The sequence below is a fragment of the Euprymna scolopes genome, chromosome 41, assembly GCF_053919585.1.
Source record: "Euprymna scolopes isolate OS-2025 chromosome 41, ASM5391958v1, whole genome shotgun sequence".
In the NCBI taxonomy this organism is placed as follows: Eukaryota; Metazoa; Mollusca; class Cephalopoda; order Sepiida; family Sepiolidae; genus Euprymna; species Euprymna scolopes.
In genome coordinates this window covers 60,548,505-60,567,618 of record NC_136522.1, presented here as the reverse complement: position 1 = coordinate 60,567,618, position 19,114 = coordinate 60,548,505, and the positions used below count along the sequence as shown (strand labels likewise).

General features: G+C 36.8%; 1 protein-coding gene and 1 non-coding gene across 3 annotated transcripts in view; both read right to left on the bottom strand.

The window, feature by feature from the left end:
* Window positions 1-14,740, bottom strand: part of LOC145266530 (bone morphogenetic protein receptor type-1B-like) — a 283,711-nt gene extending 268,971 nt beyond the window's left edge. For both annotated transcript variants that reach the window (XR_013864736.1, XM_080122290.1), the window contains exon 1: window positions 14,604-14,740. Coding sequence is in view for 1 of the 2 variants with exons in the window: in XM_080122290.1 (XP_079978416.1) it covers window positions 14,604-14,688 (85 nt within the window). In the remaining variant the exon portion in view is untranslated. The remainder of the gene's footprint in view (window positions 1-14,603) is intronic.
* On the bottom strand, window positions 13,365-13,558 carry LOC145266814 (U2 spliceosomal RNA). The gene has a single exon (XR_013864782.1). It is a non-coding gene; the product is annotated as a U2 spliceosomal RNA (small nuclear RNA).
* Window positions 14,741-19,114: the final 4,374 nt, after the last annotated feature.

Sequence of the window (19,114 nt, the reverse complement as noted above, 5' to 3'; positions counted from 1 at the left end):
CTTAACGGACCACACTCTCAATATAACTTGCAGCATACAGCTGTTTTTTGGCAGTCGTCTGTAAGATTGGAAAGTTCAGTTTGAGAATTCGGACATGAGTTCAATTTAGAGTTTGGTCCGGCATAATAGATCAGTTCCACCAAAGATGGACAGATGAAGAATCTTCAAGATATTTGGAGATTTGTGACAACTCAAGAAAAATCGCAACTTAGAATTCTAGGATGAAAGCCATCATAAATAACACAAAACACTGATGAGGCACTAGGGTTCCATCCAAACAACAGCATTACGGATTACTCTATTCCCAGCCACTATCAAAGATCCCACACATATTTCAAGACAGAGCTTTCTTAAGACCTTGGATCTCAATTTCAGTTAGTTCAGCCCCAAAAGATACCAGAGTCTAGGTCATTGTTGAGATCACTTCTTCTGTTGGCTAAGGTGTATGGTCCTGTAATCTGTGCAGTTTTAGGCACTGCCTTCTGATCCTTTAAGAAAAGATTAGTTGTAACATTGTACATATTTACACATAAGATCCATACACTGTATACAGTCTATGTCGCAAAGAACATAAAACAAGTAATAACTCGACTAATAACAACATTTATTTCTGGGTACTTTTCCGAATAAAATGCGATTCCAAATGTGCTTGTCTTTTTTGACGCCTGTCCTCTCGAACATCACCAACGTTTGTAATATGATCTTGAACGTGCTCGCTGGTTTGTGCACACACTAGTTTTATAGTCTTTTTCTTTGCACGTGGCTCATCATTTGCATACGCGTGTCCACATTCTGTTACATAGTTTATTGTCAAACACCTAAAGCACCCCTACCGTAAATGCCGACGTGGTTGTCCAGGTATGGTTTTACAAGCCAGAGTGCTCTTCTCTTCTAGGGTGCTAGTTTTTCAAATCCCACTTTCCAGACATAGTGATACATCTTCCCGGTGCAGGAGAGGGATAAATAACCCCATATCTCTTTCAGTTTATGTGGTGACCCCTTTACTTCACAAAATTTTCCATAAAAAAAATCGCTGCTTTAGAATATGATAATCATATCACTCTAAACACTTTCTCACCTGTACGGCACAATCATTTTGATACACTGGTTCTCGCCAGATCACCGAAGTTAAGCAACGTTGAGCCTGGCCAGTACCAGATGGGAGACAATTTGGGAAGGCGAGGCGCTGTATGTACTAGTGATGGGACGATTCCAATATTTTTTCCGATACCGATACATTTACCGATTACCTACTAAATTCCCAATTCCGATACAATTACTGATTCCAATTACTTATAAATCTCTAAACATTATACTATAAAATTGTTATTTTATCCGATTACTGTAAAAACACATCTTAAATGTGCATGTATTTTCTCAAACGTAAAAACACGTTTGTGAAGGGATGATCGAGAGATTTTAGTCTTATTGGAAGTTTAAAATTAATAAATATTTATTACTTTATTATTACTACAAGAAGTTAGAGATGTTTAAAAAAAAAAAAAAAAAAAAAAAATCAAAATCAAATAAAATAAATAATTAAAGGAATCGGTTTTGGCATCGGATAATAGACTCAAATTTTCCCCGATTCTGATACTGCAAAAAGCTCCGATTTTTCCGATTTCGATTAATCATCCCAACACTAGTATGTACCTTCTGGGAAGGTTGTGCGTGGGGCAGGCACCCTCACCCCGAAAAAAGAATTCCTCACTACAAAAGCATCTACAAAGTTGTGGATGGCCTATGCCCCTCCAGGGACTCAAGGTGATGGAGGGATAGACTTTCTCATTTGAGGCTAATCTCTATCTTTACAAATCTATCGTCAAACTACATACTGTTGTCATATTTGGGCTGGTGAATCTCCGTCCCATTTAAAGGTTCTTGATAAAGTACAGAAATATATTTGTAATTTGGTTGGCTCTCACCCTTTCTTCTTTATTACAACCTCTCTCTCATAGATATGATACTGCTAGCCTTGATCTTATTTATAAATAATATTATCACGTCTAATCTATTACCTGCTTCCTTTGTTCCAGCTCGTTTGACTCATTGGTCTAGTGGTCTATCATAACCTCATTGTAATACAGCTTCCTATTCCAGTAGCTTCTTTCTAAGAACTGCAATCTTGTGGAACTCGCTCCCTGCTGACTGTTTTCCTCCTACTTATAGCCCTGCTCTTTTCAAGATAAAGTTCAATAGGCATTTCATCTTTCATTCTTATTAGTTCATTACATCATGACTCAACGCTTTGTCTGAAGCGATTTCTATGAAAAAAATATATATATATACATCTAATATATAAAAAGCAAAATAGGCGCGTGTGTTTGTGTATGTCCACGAATGGCTTTTTGTATCGGGCTTCTCGTGTCTGTTAGATTCCGGAAGTTTTCGCATACTTCTCAGATCGTAATATCTCACATTCGCAAATGGACATAGTCTCTATTTCTTTTATATTTTTGATTGAACTAGACAAAATTCACACCGTGCCATCCTGTCGGCTATTTGTTTTTGTTTTTTTTTGGTGGGCAATCAGATTTTTTTTTTTTTTACAAATGAGTCACCACTTATCAAGGCCCCGAAGGCCACTCGAGGATAAAGGTTAATGAATGTCAGATGGTAGTGTAGTAATCGTTAATGGTTTCAATTTGGTAGAATTTGGATTATTTAAGGGGACGGCTCAACAAGAACTTGTTTACATTAGACTTGAAAGCTATCATATTGTAATCAGCTGATAGTTCTGGGAAAGAAACTTTGTTCATGGAATCTGCGTTTAGATTTAGGCATAACCGGGGTTCTTGGAATATTTCTGGGGGGTCCACAGACAAAACATAACAAAATACAATACAAGATATTGGTAAAGAATTATTATCACTCTAATTTAGATTATTATCATTATTATTATCATAATTATTATAGTTGTTGTAGGATACTTTATTTGCATTAAATTAGTTTTACTTAAAAATAAAGCTTAATTATATAATATTTCTTGGGTTATTAAAACCTCAAAATTTATATTAGTGAAAAATAGAAGATTGTCTTATGACCAACAGTTATGAAGGGGTCCACCAAGATAAAAAGAAGGGAAAAGGGGGCCATGAGTAAAAAAAGGTTGAGAACCACTGGCGTAGATAGAGAGTGGGGGAAACTTTTGATAGCGGTTGTAGGTAGTCGAGTGTTTTTTTTTTGTGAAAGTTTGGCAAGAGGATACCATAGATTGGAGCTCAGATGTGAAAACTGATTTTATTTTCAAATAAATGTTTATTTAGCAACATTCTTTATCAAAAATTTGTGCGAAAATGAAATAAAACAAGAAATCGTGGAACGGTAATCTCAAGTGAAATAAACATTTGCAAAAAAACAAAAAAAAAACATCAGTTTATGGATATTCTTATTTATTATATTTAAACACAATATTGAAATGAAAAACAATCGTGGAACGTAATTGGGTGTTGTTGTCAAATTGACCCACACCGTCTATTTCTAATGCCTATTTACAATGCCTCCCCACGGGACAGAGTTAGACACCAGGGTCGTTTTTCAACGTGGAGAAAAGGTACAAAAATAAAAAATGCACTGCAGCATCTGAAGAACAGATACTACACTTTGAGGTATTTATTTGCTCCCCCACTGAGCAAATTAGGCACAAGGCCGTTTTTTAATGTGGAGAGAGAGGGAGGGGGAGGGAAAAATGGACCAGCTCCCGATGGGTGGGAAATGGGAGCTGGATAGTGACAATTGGTATGAAGGGTTGCCCCTACATTGACCAAAGTCTTATATGTGGGATTGCTCCCACATATGGTCTTTGCTTGCAGTATCTGCCGGAACAGATACTACACTTTGATCTTTGTATTTATTTGCTTCCCCACTGAGCAAATTAGGCACAAGGCCGTTTTTTAATGTGGAGAGAGAGGGAGGGGGGAGGGAAAGGGGGATCCAGCTCCCGAGAGGTGGGAAATGGGAGCTGGATAGTAACTGTGGTCGTAGGGTGATCCCTACCTTGACCAAGTTCAGATATGTGGGGTTACCCCCACATATGGTCTTTGCTAGTCATAACTGGTCTTTGCTTGCAGCATCTGCCGGAACAGATGGTATTTATTTGCTCCCCCACCGAGCAAATTAGGCACAAGGCCGATTTTTAATGTGAGGAGTGAAGGGAGGGGGAAGGGGAAAAGGGGACCAGCTCCCGAGAGGTGGGAAATGGGAGCTGGTTAAAGGTCAGACATGTGGGGTTGCCCCCACATCTGGTCTTTGCTAGTCATAGCTAGTCATAGCTTGCAGTATCTGCCGAACAGATACTACACTTTGATCTTGACCAAAAGGCCAAGATCTATTTCTAATAACGTGTTATGGCAGACAACATGCAATGGATCGTAAAAAGTTAATGCGTGAACACCAAATGGTGCTTATGCATAACAGGATCTTTATAAAGACACAATTACTTCCGATTGCAAGGGAACAGACCGGAAATTACTAACAGTTTACAATTTAAAAGACGTGAAAATATATAAGACTGCAGACGACACTAAGCATGCGAATGATTACGTTAGGGTTAGATTAAGGTAAGGATTCGATAATATAAATTAAACAGCCCCTAAAAAGTTCAAAGTTGAGAAACGTTCTTAAAATAAATAAATAAATCTGGGATTTTGAGAAGGCTTATTGCCAGCAAGAAATCAATAGCAAACGACTGTTGCGATAATGTAAATTCATTTGCAAAGGTTATAGAAAGAGGTGGAGAGTACTGGAAATCTAGGGAGACTTGTCATCCAGACCGGCTAGACTCCAGGAAATACCACCGGTTGTTTTTTGGGGTTTTTTTTAATTTTCTGCCTTTGAAGATTGTAACGCTGGGTATGGGGCAGCCAAACCAGTTGCCAACATTGCCTTACTTTTTATTGAAACCAACCGAGAGCTCTTTTTAGTATCCTCGCTGTTCCCTTAACTGCAATTGTCTTGATCTCTTTTGCACTTGGTTCACCAGGAATATTAGTTAGGTAGGACTTCAGGTTCTTCTTCATAAGCCCTGTGGCACCTATAATAACTGGTATGATTGATATCTCCTTAAGATTCCAGTTTCTTTTCATATCATACATGAGACCTTGGTATTTGGTCTGTTTTTCTCTTTCAGCTCTGTTCAGACCGCCATTATTAGGGACACTCACTTCAACCAAGGTTGCTACTCTTTAGTGTGTAATTTTTGATGACAATGAAATCGTTTGTTTTTTGGGGGTTTTTTGTTTAATTTTCTTCCTTTGAAGATTGTAACGCTGAGTATGGGGCAGCCAAACCAGTTGCCAACATTGCCTTACTTTTTATTGAAACCAACCGAGAGCTCTTTTTAGTATCCTCGTTGTTCCCTTATTCTAATGTTGATCCAAATCCATTATGTGCTTTTAGGAAGAAATCGAAATTAAGGGAACCAAGATTCCAAAATTGACATAATAATATGATTGTTTCTGCGCTACAAAACAGGTGCTGTCAAGAATTGAACATTTTAACATTTTGAAAGAAATAAACGGTAAGATGGACAACATCTTGCAATTTGGAATATAAAAAAAATTTTTTTAATTTATTTTTATATATTCTGTAGTTATATTTAACATACATCAAGCTTCATAAATAAAAGGATTGGTATAAATAAAAGGGTGACATATAATTGAATAAACACATTTTTACCATATGTGGATATGTATAGCATAAAAATTTACTGAAATGTCATTAAATGATATATAAATTTAATGTAAATCTGAAATATTTAAATTTTCAACCAAGAGGTTATACCCATACTAAGCCTTATAAACTCACTCTAAAAAATTCCAAAGAAATTACACTTTGTAACAAATTAATGTCTAATATCTAATGTTAAAATTTTTTAAAAATCAGAAGGATTTGGTTTTTATAAAGGACTTCCATCCACAACCGTTTTCACCAAGCTAAATTAGACTAAATATAGCCCACATTATCCATCTGTACACCTAGCAACTGTGTTCCAAAATCGATGATCGGTTAAATTAGTTTATGAATGAATGTTGGATATACTATGGTCCTCGTGCTCTTTACTGACCGTGCTGGAATAATAACGTTATTTAGAAAGCCATTCTTAACACGGGAAGAGTTTATTTTTGTTATAACTATTCTGCACTTTCACTTAAGAATTTAATAAAGATACCGGAAAACTTGAAATTGAAAATTCTATTTAAAAAAAATTATAATAATAAAAATAAATAAATAACTCGGCACGTAAACTGCACAAGCAAAACATACCTCTTTTGGCAATTTATAAAGATTGCGACCAAAGAAAACGATAAAAAAATCTTTAGGCACTAAAAATAATTTTATGTTGTTGCATTCGTTATATATTTACTAAATAATAAATCATTTCGATTAAAAATCCAGTTAGCATTCTGCATCTAAAATTGAGAAAAGTATGCCTGAAAAGTGAAATAGCCGAGGCGAAAAAAAAAAAAAAAAAAAAAAAAAAATGGCCACCGAATTTGACCTGATGTCGTATTTATCTAAAAACGATACTCGTATGAATTTCTCTATTATTATTATTATTATTATTAATAGATAATATTTAACAAAAACAACATGAAACTATTTTTCTTGGGTTCATCCATGACCGTGATTTTTACAAATTGCTCCTAACCTTTACATGCACTCCTATAAATTTGGGGCTTTTTATATTGACATTCATATTAAAAACCCTTTTTTCTATTTATTTAAAAAAGAAAATACAACTTTGTTATATATGGATCATTGAATTGCATTCATCTGCAAAAGATCTTGTTCGTCTGCATATTCTTTTAAACATTCATTTTAATTTAACGCAATGGGATCTTTCTATCGATCCAGTAGAGATCTCACTGCTGATGAAATTCTCTATCTATATAAGAGCCAGATACGTCCAAGGATGGAATACTGTTGCCACATCTGGGCAGGAGCTGCTAGAAAGGACTTGTCCTGCTTTGATAGAGTTCAAAATAGACTTTGTAGTCTCGTAGGTGATATCCTTTTCTCTTCCCTGCAACCTCTATCTCACAGAAGAGATGTTGCGAGTTTGTCTCGACTGTATCGTTATTTTCATGGAAAGTGTTCGACTGAGCTTCAGTCTATGGTCCCCCCTCGCCAAACTTTCACAAGAAGCACTAGTCTAGCTGAAAACACTATCAATAATTCTCCCCACTCTTTATCTGTGCCTAAACCTAAACGTATATTCCATGAACAAAGCTTCTTTCTGAGAACTGCACGCCTGTGGAATTGTCTTCCGTTTTCCTGCTTTCCAGCTGACTACAATATGGTTGTATTCAAGTCTAACGTAAACAAGTTCCTGATGACCTGTTCCACTTGTGAACAAATTTACCGAATTTCCATTACTAACGATTACTATGTTGTCCAATTGACTACTGTACACTCTTTAACCCTTATCCTCGAGTGGCTTCCTGAGCCTTGATAAGTGGTGATGCCTATGTAAAAAAAAATTTAAAAAAATTCCCTATTAGTTTTTTCCGGTTTTCTTATGGAATGATCATATTTAGTTAACTATTACGCGTAATTATATTCATGCAGATATTCTACATGATTTATACTTACGTAATATTTGCGTAAAAATGTTATAGTAAACAAAAACCTCTTTCTATATATATGCATGCATATATATATATATTTGTTTAAAAAATTTGCCTACCAAACTCCTCTGTCAGTTTTTGGTATATAAACATTAAACTTAATATAGAGTATTCAAACCCATGCAAAACTTTATATTTGGGTTTTAGCAGGGGAAAACCGGTGAAAAAGTGTGAACATTAAAAAAATGGAATTTGCCAGGTGAAGGTCGAAATGCAATATGCATTCGCAACGTAATAGCTATTGGTTCAGGTTTTAATTTTTAGCCTTGCAGCAAACAGGTCTCCATAGGTCAGGCATTAACGTCAGAGAAAAAATAAATCCTAAGTTTTGATTTCGATTTACGGTTGTGGTTGGTACAGTAGTCACTTTTTATTTTTTTTTTTACTTTTTAAATCATTTTTATATATTGGGTCCAATATACTAATAAATATGAAATCTGCATTAATCAAAATAGCACATTTAAGCATATTCTACGACCGGGCAATGCCGGGCAGCCTGCTAGTGTCTGTGTATATATATATATATATATATATATATATATATATTCCTTGCTATATCCAAGACCTTTGACAAAGTCTGGCATAAAGGGCTGCTAATGAAAATTAAATCCTATGGTATAACTGGATGTATACTAAATATAATTAGATCCTTCTTAGAAAATAGATGTGTACAGGTTGTCATTGACGGACGTACATCCAAGCAGCATATCATTAATGCGTGAGTGCCTTAGGGGTCGATCCTTGGACCATTATTATTCCTAATATTCATAAACGACCTCCCTGATAATATTGTGTCAGAGATGGGTATATTCGCTGATGATACAATGCTCTATAACATGCATGAGGGAAGAACAGATGTACATAAATCTAAGACAATGGCAGAATCGTTAGAAAATGACCTCCAGACTACAGTGGAATGGGGCCACAAATGGATGGTGACATTTAATGCTAGTAAAACTAAGCTGCTCTCCTTTAACAATTACAAGATGCCTCCCCAACCGCCTATATCCATACCAAATACCACCTTACCTGAGAATTCTACCTTCAAACTCCTTCGCTTAACATTTGCGGGCAATATGAACTGGAACAAATACATACAGGACATTGCAAAGGCTGCTGCAAAGAACGTGGGTTCCCTCTATCGAGCTAGAAGACTATTCACACCTGAGAGTACTCTGTACCTCTACAAGGCCACCATTCGCCCACGCATGGAGTATTGTTGCCACATCTGGGCGGTGCATCTACCAATAGTTTCTCCCTCAGATAAGGTCCAAAAAAGAGTTGTCAATCTAATCGGTCCCACTTTATCAACTAAGCTCCACCTCCTGTCTCATCGCCGCAATATTGCATCACTGTTCCTGTTTTAACAAATATTTTAATGGAATGTGTTCTGATGAACTTGCTTCACTTGTACCCCCTCGACGTACATATACCCGACAAACCCGTTTAGCAATAAGATCTCACTCCTTCACTGTTGATGTCCCTAAATGCCAGAAAGCTTTCTATTCTAATAGTTTCTTCTCTCGAACAGCTAGACTTTGGAATTCCCTTCCTGCTGCCTGATTTCCTGGTTGTACTGATATGCAGAAGTTTAAATATAATGTAAACAAATATCTTGTTAAGATTTTTGTTCCTTAGAAGCGCTGGTTGAGTTTGAATAAAATAAAAAATGTATTATATACGTTTGAAGCCAAAATAACGCTTTATTACAAAATAAACAGACATTTATTTTGTTTGAAATTTATATTGAAATTCATAAATATATTTCGAAGTAAAACTTCATCTTCAGTATGTCTTTCTTTTTTTTTTTTTTTATCTTGTTAATCTTTCCTAGACATGGCCCCAAATAGTAGCCCCTTACGTCCAAGTGATGATATGCTTTGTAAGGGGTGAACATGAGTAAAAAAAAAAAAAAAATTATATCTATATATCTGTAAAAGTGAACGTGTCTGTGTATCTGTGTACATTTCCCTACACAATAATTGTCAATTTTTAGTCTACAGACTCGAAATTTGACGTACAGGTTACTGAGATTTGGGAAAATCGATGTGATCGGTTTTGGCCAGAAATTTGGCGATTAAGGGGTCAAAGTTCAACGATTTGACCTTTGAGAACTCTACCAAACTCCTCTGACAATTTTGGGTCTACGCACTTGAAATTTTAGAGATAGGTTCCTTGGACATGGATCTAACTTAATAACTTGATTTGAGCCCAAAACAATAAATTTTAAGGGGTCATAATAGGGGTCAAATTTTTTTAAAAATTGACCTCTGCGGCCTCTTCCAAATTGCTCAGACAATTTCTGGTCTAAATATTTGAAATTTTACATAAAAGGTATTCAGAGATAGGGCAAGCTTTTTCATCAGTTTGGGTCGAAAATGTTTAGCTACCAATATATAAATGTATCCATGTCTGTTTGCATGTCTGCCTTAAACTTTCAATATGGGCGACGGATTTTACCAAGATCAGTATCGTTTTAAAGTTTTATCTTTCATACGACAAATATCGAAAAATTGGCTAAAAACATTAATATCTTCCCCTTCAACAAGGCACTTTTCTACAGAGGGGTCACTTTCTTCGCAGATATTTTTGAAAGTTATCCTCTCCTTTAGATTGTCTAGCCCTAATTTTAAAAAAATGTCGCTTCCGGTTTGGCAGTGGTCGTAACAGCATAAACGTTAGGTTTTACCCCGTTCTTTTCCTCCTTTGTGGTACGGGTTCGAGCCTGCCTTCCTACTACCACCTTTTTTTATACACATCCAAACACTTGGGCAACGCTGGGCGCCCATGCTAGTGATTCATTCAAAACATATCGCCAAAACCAAAAAACAAAACAACATCTAAGTAAATCGCGATATATCCAGACAGCTGGCGAGATGGTCCAGGGGTAAGGGTTTAGGCTCATTACCGTTGGGTCCCGATTTCGAATCTCGCTAGATACAGCCACTCTGATGAGTCGTAGACGACGAAACACGTGTCAGTGGATAATTACATTTTAAAAATAATATATATATATATATATATATATATATATATATATATATATATATATATATATACATGGTACTTCTGCATCTATGAACTCTTTCCACAAAGTTACTCAGGTGTGCCTGGTGGCTGACAGGAAGAACCGGAGACAGTCAACAAGTAATTTTCTGGATATTAAGACATTATTTTCCAGTGTATGAATTTCAGTGGTCGTCGCCATTCTTAATATGGGAAGGAGAGTGTAACAATTTGTGTTTTTTGTAATAAGGCTCACCCGGCCATTTCCGGTTACTCCCATCATCTACCGGGCACTCTCACCTAACTTTGTGGAAATTGCTGGTTCATAAATGCAGAATTACCTATAATTTTATTCAATTTAGGTTTTCATTAAAGGACTGGTCTCTATTAAAATTTAAGGCTTATGGTCGCCTGACGATGTCTTTTTAAAATTGAAACAATAGATTTATTGTAGCGACTAATGGTAATTTTGTTTAAACTGAATAAAATAATATCCTGCTCTTTTTATTGATCACTATCAACAACTTCGTGAAATTCAATGGTTTTTACTTTTGGATATTTTTAACCATAATTCCATTTTATTGTTAATATTTTTCTGAAGTGACGGTTGTTTAGTCCTCCACCCACCACTACAAGAACGTAGACACCAGGGTCGGAAAGCGGGATTGAGAAGTTAGCGCCCCAGAGGAGGGATATTCTGATGTGCAAAAAGTGCTTGGGCAGCCCCGTCGGCATTCTCCGGTAAGGACGCCTTAGGCAATTAGCAATAAACTAACCAATTCTTGAAGAGAGAAGGCAAAGTCTGGGAGGGTGGACCTCCTAGAACTGCACAGAACTGAACTCTCATCGCAAAATCAACAGGGATTGGATTAGAATGGTCTAATCTCTTGATTTTGGGGGTCCAAGCAACCAATGAATTTTTAACAAGGTTCATACAAAAGTGCTCAATACCGAAGGAGGGCAAGATATACTTTTTATTTGTTTTACATAAGCATTTATATGACGCTACATATTCATGAGCATGTTTCAGTCGGCCAGTTACAAGTAACTAGAGACCTCTCCAGGTCCGTAAATCGTTTACGGACTTTTGTATAAGCAGCATGAAGAGGTCTCTAGTTAGTTGTATCTGGCTGACCGAAACATGCTCATTAATGTGTAGCGGCACATAAATGCTTATTTAAAACAAAAGGATGCTACGACTAGTACTTGTGCATTTATGTTACCGCGCCGAAATAATAACGTTGTTGAGAAACCCATTATTAACATGAGGAGAGGAGGGAAGTTACTGTTTTGTAACTATTCTGTGCCTTCACCTGACAATTTAATAAACAAAAATATCGTAAAAATTGAATTTAACTTGAAAATATTATTTTCAAAAAATAGCGCGATGCATAAGCACCTAATTTATAACATATCCTATAATATAAAATATATCCTATAATATAAAATATATAGGCTAAAACAAATATCAACTTCTCGGGAGTCGGAAAAGATCCGATTCGTACACTCAAAATGCTCGGTAAATTTTTACGACGTGCCACAGTGCCACACTGCCACAGCGTATTATAAACACCCCAACTTCCCCATTGTAAGAACGGTTTTCTGAATAACCCTAACAACCCCCAAACCTCGAAAGCTGCTCTTAACAGGGGGAGGTTTGAGGGGGTTATTCCGAAAGCCGTTCTTAAACATGGGGTGATTGAGGGCGTTTATACTACGCGCTGGGGCAGGTCGTAAAAAAAAATACCAAATGCTCAATAACCTTTCAGATAGAGCTTCTTAATAATAAATAAATTTAAAAAGGGACTTATAGCTTAACACTTTGCTGCAGTTTCACAGTAACCCCGACCACGACGCGTGTATTTTTAGAATCCCACCACACGCCTATAATACTAATGCGTTAGAATGCGAGCTCAAATTGTAGACATGTGGGTGGGATAAAAAAATGAATTTACTGTGAAACTGCAATAGAATATTAAGATAAAAGCCCCTTTTATAATATAAAGCTTTATTTTCGTTTTTTATCAACTTTTTGGTACTTATGCACTTTTGTTACCGTGCTGAAATAATAACGTTATTTAGAAAGCCATTCTTAACATGGGGAGGGTGTTTTGTAACTATTCTCTACTTTCACTTAATTTAATATAAAAGCTATCGTAAAAAATTGAAAGTACTATTTTTAAAAATATCGCGGTAACGAAAGTGCATAGGCATCAACTTTTTTTATTATTCAGAGTAATTTTTTGGTGCTTATGGCACGCTATTTTTTTTTTAATAGTATTTTCAAGTTGAATTCAAGTTTCACATCTTTTTTTATTGAAAACACTCTCCCCTCCCCATGTTAAGAATGGCTTTCAAAATAATATTATTTCAACACGGTAAGTACCAATTATGTAGTTTATGGACCGTGGTAATTTTTTTTTTTTTTTTTAACATAGGATTTTCAGATTTTATTTAGTTTTACAGTATCCTTTGTTCCTATTTACTTGCCTTCCCACGAGGGCAGATTTAGACACAACGTTGGTTTTGGTGCTTATGCACTTATGTTACCGTGCTATTTTTTTAAATCGTATTTTCAAGCTAAATTTTGATTTTCGGATATCTTTTCTTTTTTTTTTTCAATTAAATTGTTAGGTGAAAGTACAGAATAGATACAAGATTCCCTTCTCATGTTAAGAAGGGCTGTCTAAATAATAACGTTATTATTTTAGCTCGGTAACATAAGTGCATGTACCTCGGTTTTTAATGTGGGGAAAATCCAGCTCTCCAAAAACAAGGGCACTCTAGATAGGAACAAAAAAATAAAAATTGCCTCAGTCTAGAAGGATTTTTTCTTTCACTGATCGAAAACAGAAAAGATGAAGTGTAGTTAGTATCAGAACAGATACTACACTTTGCTCCCAGCCAAAAGGCCAAGAAATAATATACGGTGCCATTTGTTTATTAAATTGTTAGGTGAAAGTACAGAAAAAGAAAACTCCCCCATGTTAAGAAGGAAGGTTTCTTTGAAATAACGTTATTATTTCAGTACGGTCCGTCCGTATTCTGCATATGTACCTAAAATTCAATGGAAAATAAATAAATAAAATAAAATTCTTTTTCGTCTGTTATACCAATAATATCACAACCACAAATAGATATATTAATACAAACATTTACTTATGGCAAGTAAGCCACAAGTTTGTTTCATTCCGTCCGAACATCACCCAGGCTAAATTAAAAGTCAATAATAATTAACCAAGTCGATTTATAAAGTTATACATGTGTGTGCGTGTCGATAATTAGAAAAAGAATACAATTAAATGGATACTTTTTTTTTTTTTTTTTTAAATAAACTTTTTAAACATTTCAGAAAAAGAAGGGTTTTGGGCCATATAAAAGAAACAATAAATCAGACCCTCACTTTCGGTACATATGGCGTTTTCTCGCCTAAAAACAGTTTTTTTTTTTTACTTCAAAAGCGTACATTTAAAAGGTTTTCCGTTAATTTTATCACCAGGTTGGAATAAAAAAGAAGTGTTTGTTATTTATTTTAACAAAATAAACGAGAAATTTTAATTTAAAAAAAAAACACAGGTGATAAAAAAAAACGAGAATCTTTCTGTAAACAAACAATTAATAAATAAATTCGTATACTTCAAAAAAAAAAAAAAAAAAACTATGTAATACCCAAAACAAATAATTAAAACTCTATAATAATTTAAGTTATCTTAACTTATTATTGAATCTGCTTTTCATTATTATTATTTAAACTATTAAACTAAAGACTTGTGGGGAAAATAACAAAAAAAAAAAAAGTAAGAAGAAAAAAAACGAATCAGATTTTAAAAACCTCATCGCATAGAAAACAACATTTTGGACGCAAAGTGATGTTAAAACAAGGGGTTGTTACCGATCAAAAAAGACAACAAGAAACAAAATGTCGAATGCATTAGAAAAAAGAATGTCCACTGTTTCATCTGCACTTACCCACTTGCTGCAAATTCAACAATATTAAAAGATATCTCCATATTATGTCTAAAGTATCAATCCGATGTGTGCGATCAGCCGCCATATTAACTTCTCATACATGCTGTGACGTCACAGATGTAGCCTCAAACCCAGAAAGACAGGAGTTCCTTGAATCCTTCACGTTCAGGGTTACCATTTATTATTATTATTTTTTTTTTGCAGAGTAGGGAGCCTCTGGGTGGGGGTGAGGGGGCAAGGGGTGCCCCTGGGGTGCGATATTTTACTTGCTTCCCATTGCAGCAAGGTTAAACCTGAAGGAAAATCCAGCTGCCCCACCCTGAAAGGTTATAGAGAGTCGTGACAGGACCCGTGGGCCGTGGGCATTCCTTGTTAGGTACCTCTCGGGCGATCTGCAATAAACGAATCCTCCACCTCCACATGAAGGATGGGGTATTGCCTGGGAAGGTGGTCTCTCAGAATTGAACTGGACCGAAACATACCTTATTTCGACCCAAGTAAGACTAGGATCTAGTAAGCCTAATGTCAGGGTTTACACCTGAGCCAGTGATGAGGTCCCAGTATCCAATTTTCCAATGGACAACAACAACAACAATAATAATAACAGGAGGATGGAAAGACAGAGAAGAGAGAGCACTAACCAGCCTTCCACTGGATGAATGTGAAGGGATTGGGACCTTTTGGAGGCTTATTGCCACCCAAATTCCAGTAAAAACCCATGGTCGTTGCCAGTGAGAAGTCAATGGTAAGCGGCTGTTGCAATAATTCAAATGCATTTGCAAATGTTACCAACAGAAGTGAAGATTACTGGAAATCTGGGGAGACTTGTTGTCACTTGGACTCCAGGGAACACCACCGATTATTGTCAGTGAAGAATCTCTAATAATGACTTATATGATGAGAACTACAAGAGTGTGAAATAATAATAGCACAGATATTTTATATTCACCCCCCCTCGCACTTCCCTAAACGAAAATTTACAAAAAAAAGATAGAAAATAAAAAAAGGGGAAAAAGCGTTGGTTAACAACATATTATACTTTGAACCTTTTGGCTAGAGACAAAGTGTAGTATCTGTTCTCATGCAGCACTTGGTCTTCTCTGTCCTCGGTCAGTAAAGAAAAAATCCTTCTAGACTGAGGCAACTTTTATTTTCATTCCAATCCAAAATGCCCCATTTTGAGAAGTCAACATTGTGCCTTTACTCTCATTGGGAGAGGACGGTGGAGGGGGGTCAACTAAATAGAAATAATCTGTCACACTCAAATGGCAGCGGTAGGGCCTCGGGCATCCAAATTGGTGTTAGGAGGAGGGGGCATCTAACCAGTTGCCTTCCAGGGAGGCTATTTTATACCAAAATAAGGCTTAAGCATGGTATGGCTGGCGTGGCCTTGTTTTCTATTGGTCTGACCTTTTGGCTAGGGACAAAGTGTAGTATCTGTTGAGCTCTAAGAGATCTACCTTCCAAGGCTTTACCTTTTTTTGTTTGTTTTACATGGGAGTCACTGAAAACCACTCAAGGATGAGGGTTAATGAGTGTAGAGTGGTTGGTGAGACAACAGCATAGTGATCAGTAGTGGTGGAAATTGGGTAGAACTTTTTTATATTGGACTTGAAAAATCACTGTTTTAGTCAGTTGGAAAGCAGCCATGTGGTACAGAGTTCCACTGGTAAGCAGCTCTAAGAAAGAAACTTTGTTCATGAAATCTTTGTTTAGATGTAGGCACAGATAGAGAGTAGGGGAAATTGTTGGCAATGGTTATAGCTAGACGAGTGTTTGTTGTGAATGTTTTATAGAGGAGGAGTATACATAGAAGTTCAGTCGAGCACTAGCCAAGAAAATAAGGATAGAGCAGAGATAGACTCACAATGTCTTCTGTGGCAAAGAGGTTGTTTCAAAGCCGGTTTTGAGCCCTCTCATCCTTTGAGAAGGGATTAGTTTATTGCTAATCGCCTGACGAATCCTTACTTGGGAATGCCAACAGGGCTACTTAGGTAACGTTTGTTTGGCCAGAGTACTTTTCCTCCAGAGCGCTGGTTTTTCAAATTCAACTTTCCTGACGTTGTGTCTGATCTTCCTGCTATGGGAGTGCAATAAATAAAGTCCAACCATATTTAAACTATTTCCATTTGTCATGATAATTATCAGCACTAGAGCTTGTACTTGAGTCTTTGGGGCATACCAATCAAGGAGTTGAACCCGGGTATCAATAAGGTGCCACAAGACCTCTGTACGTCATTGAACTTGGGCTTATATTAATGTTCGCATCTGTTCTATTCATTCACAGGAGGCTATACCTTCTCCTTCAGAAAAATATGTTAGTTTATTGCTGGCTTCCCAAGGCACACTTTCTTTTATGGAAGTCGCTTGAGACAAGGTATGAAGCCACTTGATTTAAAAAGCTAACAAGTATGAAAGCTGATTATTGTAAAGACAGGAGATGCCTGTTGACCTTTGTGGAGTTATTCATCTGAACGTGCTTGTGTTTGTTTCCTTTTTCAGATGTTGACTGGCTTTGACGATATATTCTAAGTCTTCTTGATCAGGGTGCTACGAAAAGAAGAAAACCTCACCAATCCTGATTGGGCATCATTGTTTCAACAAGCAGGCATACCATTGGACTCTTACACATGCCAATATTTTCCACAAACACCGCTTGGATTTCAACAACCTTATTGAGTTGGACAAAGACACATTAACAGCATTGAACATTACTACTCCAGTGATCAATTCACAATCCTGCGCATGGGAAACAATATGGTCGGCATGCCTCGGAAACTTGGAGGGAGCCCGCGTACAGACATCCATCTACATCAGTGAATCCACCCAGTGTTACTCAGGAGATGACACAACCCCAATTTCAAAAGTTTCGTACGTATTGGACTTTCTACCGCACCATCATATCTATCCCGCCAACTGACCAGACTGCTCACCTGTACAGTGCATGCGATAGCACTGTTCAAAACTCTGTCATTAACGAAAGACCCGATTTCTTACAACTGAGTGAATCTGTTGCTTTGGACTTTCTTGAGACAATTGTCACAAAACATTCAAATCCCATCGTATGAAGATCAACTCATTAAAGCAGGGAGAACACGAACCCATTCAGAATTTTGTGATTCACCTCCATTCAGCATTTACGGATTGCATATTCAAATGCCTTAATTGTCAATTTAATTTCTCAGAATTGCACTTGAGAAACCAGTTTATTCGTGGACTCAACAACACTCTATTCCAAACAGATATTCTGACTAAAGCCAGTCAACTATCCTCACTCACGGACTATGTATCATTGGTGGAATCGGCATTATGTGATCAAGCTTTATTAGAACATTCCCCCACCCCTGCCACTGTTTATGGCGCCTCCCAGAGCCGTAACAAGTTTCTACAGAACAACCGTATCAAGCAACCCTACGTCAGCTGTGGCAGTGCTGAACCTCATACACATGAACATGAGAAGTGTACAGCATGGGGAAAGAACTGTAATTATTGTGGTATTCCCAATCAATTTGAACGGTACTGTTTGAAGAAGGTGAGAGGAGGGACGCCCTCAATCGAGAGTGTACGACTGTAGCCCATGTGAGGTATAACCCAAAAGATGACCTGTCCACTGGACTTTCACCAAGATTGGGCCTGATCAACGCCAAGTTCAGCCACTCATGCACATGTAGAATCGTTCATGATACCAGTGTTTCCGGACAGTGGCGCCTCCATTTGCATTGTGGGTGAGGGTCATCTTCGGACTTTGAAAGTTGGTACCTCATTATTATCAGCATGTAGCAAGCAGATTATTGCTGTTGGCTGTTCTAAGTTACACTGTATTGGCTCTGTCCATATTTGGTTTGAAATTCGCCACGTCACAATTGTTACTTCCCTTTTCTATGACGTTCCTGCTAGGAGACAAAGGGAATTTTAATTTGGAAATACTATTGCATACCATCTTAGCCTTATGCAGAAAGTTGCATTACTTATTGGTATTTGGATCTTGGAATTTTGATTACATTTTTAATAGTTCGTTGAATTATCTCTCTGTTTTGTTTGGGGGGGGTTACATGGTAGTCACCACTTATCAAGGCCCGGAAGCCACTCGGGAATAAGGGTTATTGCATGTACAGTAATCAATGGGATAGTATCATAGTAATCGTTAGTATTGGATCTTTGATAAAGTGTCTTACTTAAGGGGGTGGTTCATCATGAATTTGTTTATGTTGGACTTGAAGACATCCAAGTTGTAGTCAGGTGGGAAACAGGCAGACGGAACAGAGTTCCACCAGCGTGCACTTCTAAGAAAGAAACTTTGTTCATGGAATCTACGTTTTGGTTTTGGCACAGTTAAATAGTGGGGAAAATTTTTTACAGTGGTTTCAGCTAGACGGGTGTTTATTGTGAAAGATTGGCAAAGGAGGGACCAGGGATTGGAACTCAGACGAGCACTTGCCATGGAAGTAACGATAAAACAAAGATAGGCTGTCGCAAAGTAAACCATCTCTACTTCTCAAGGACAGCATGTA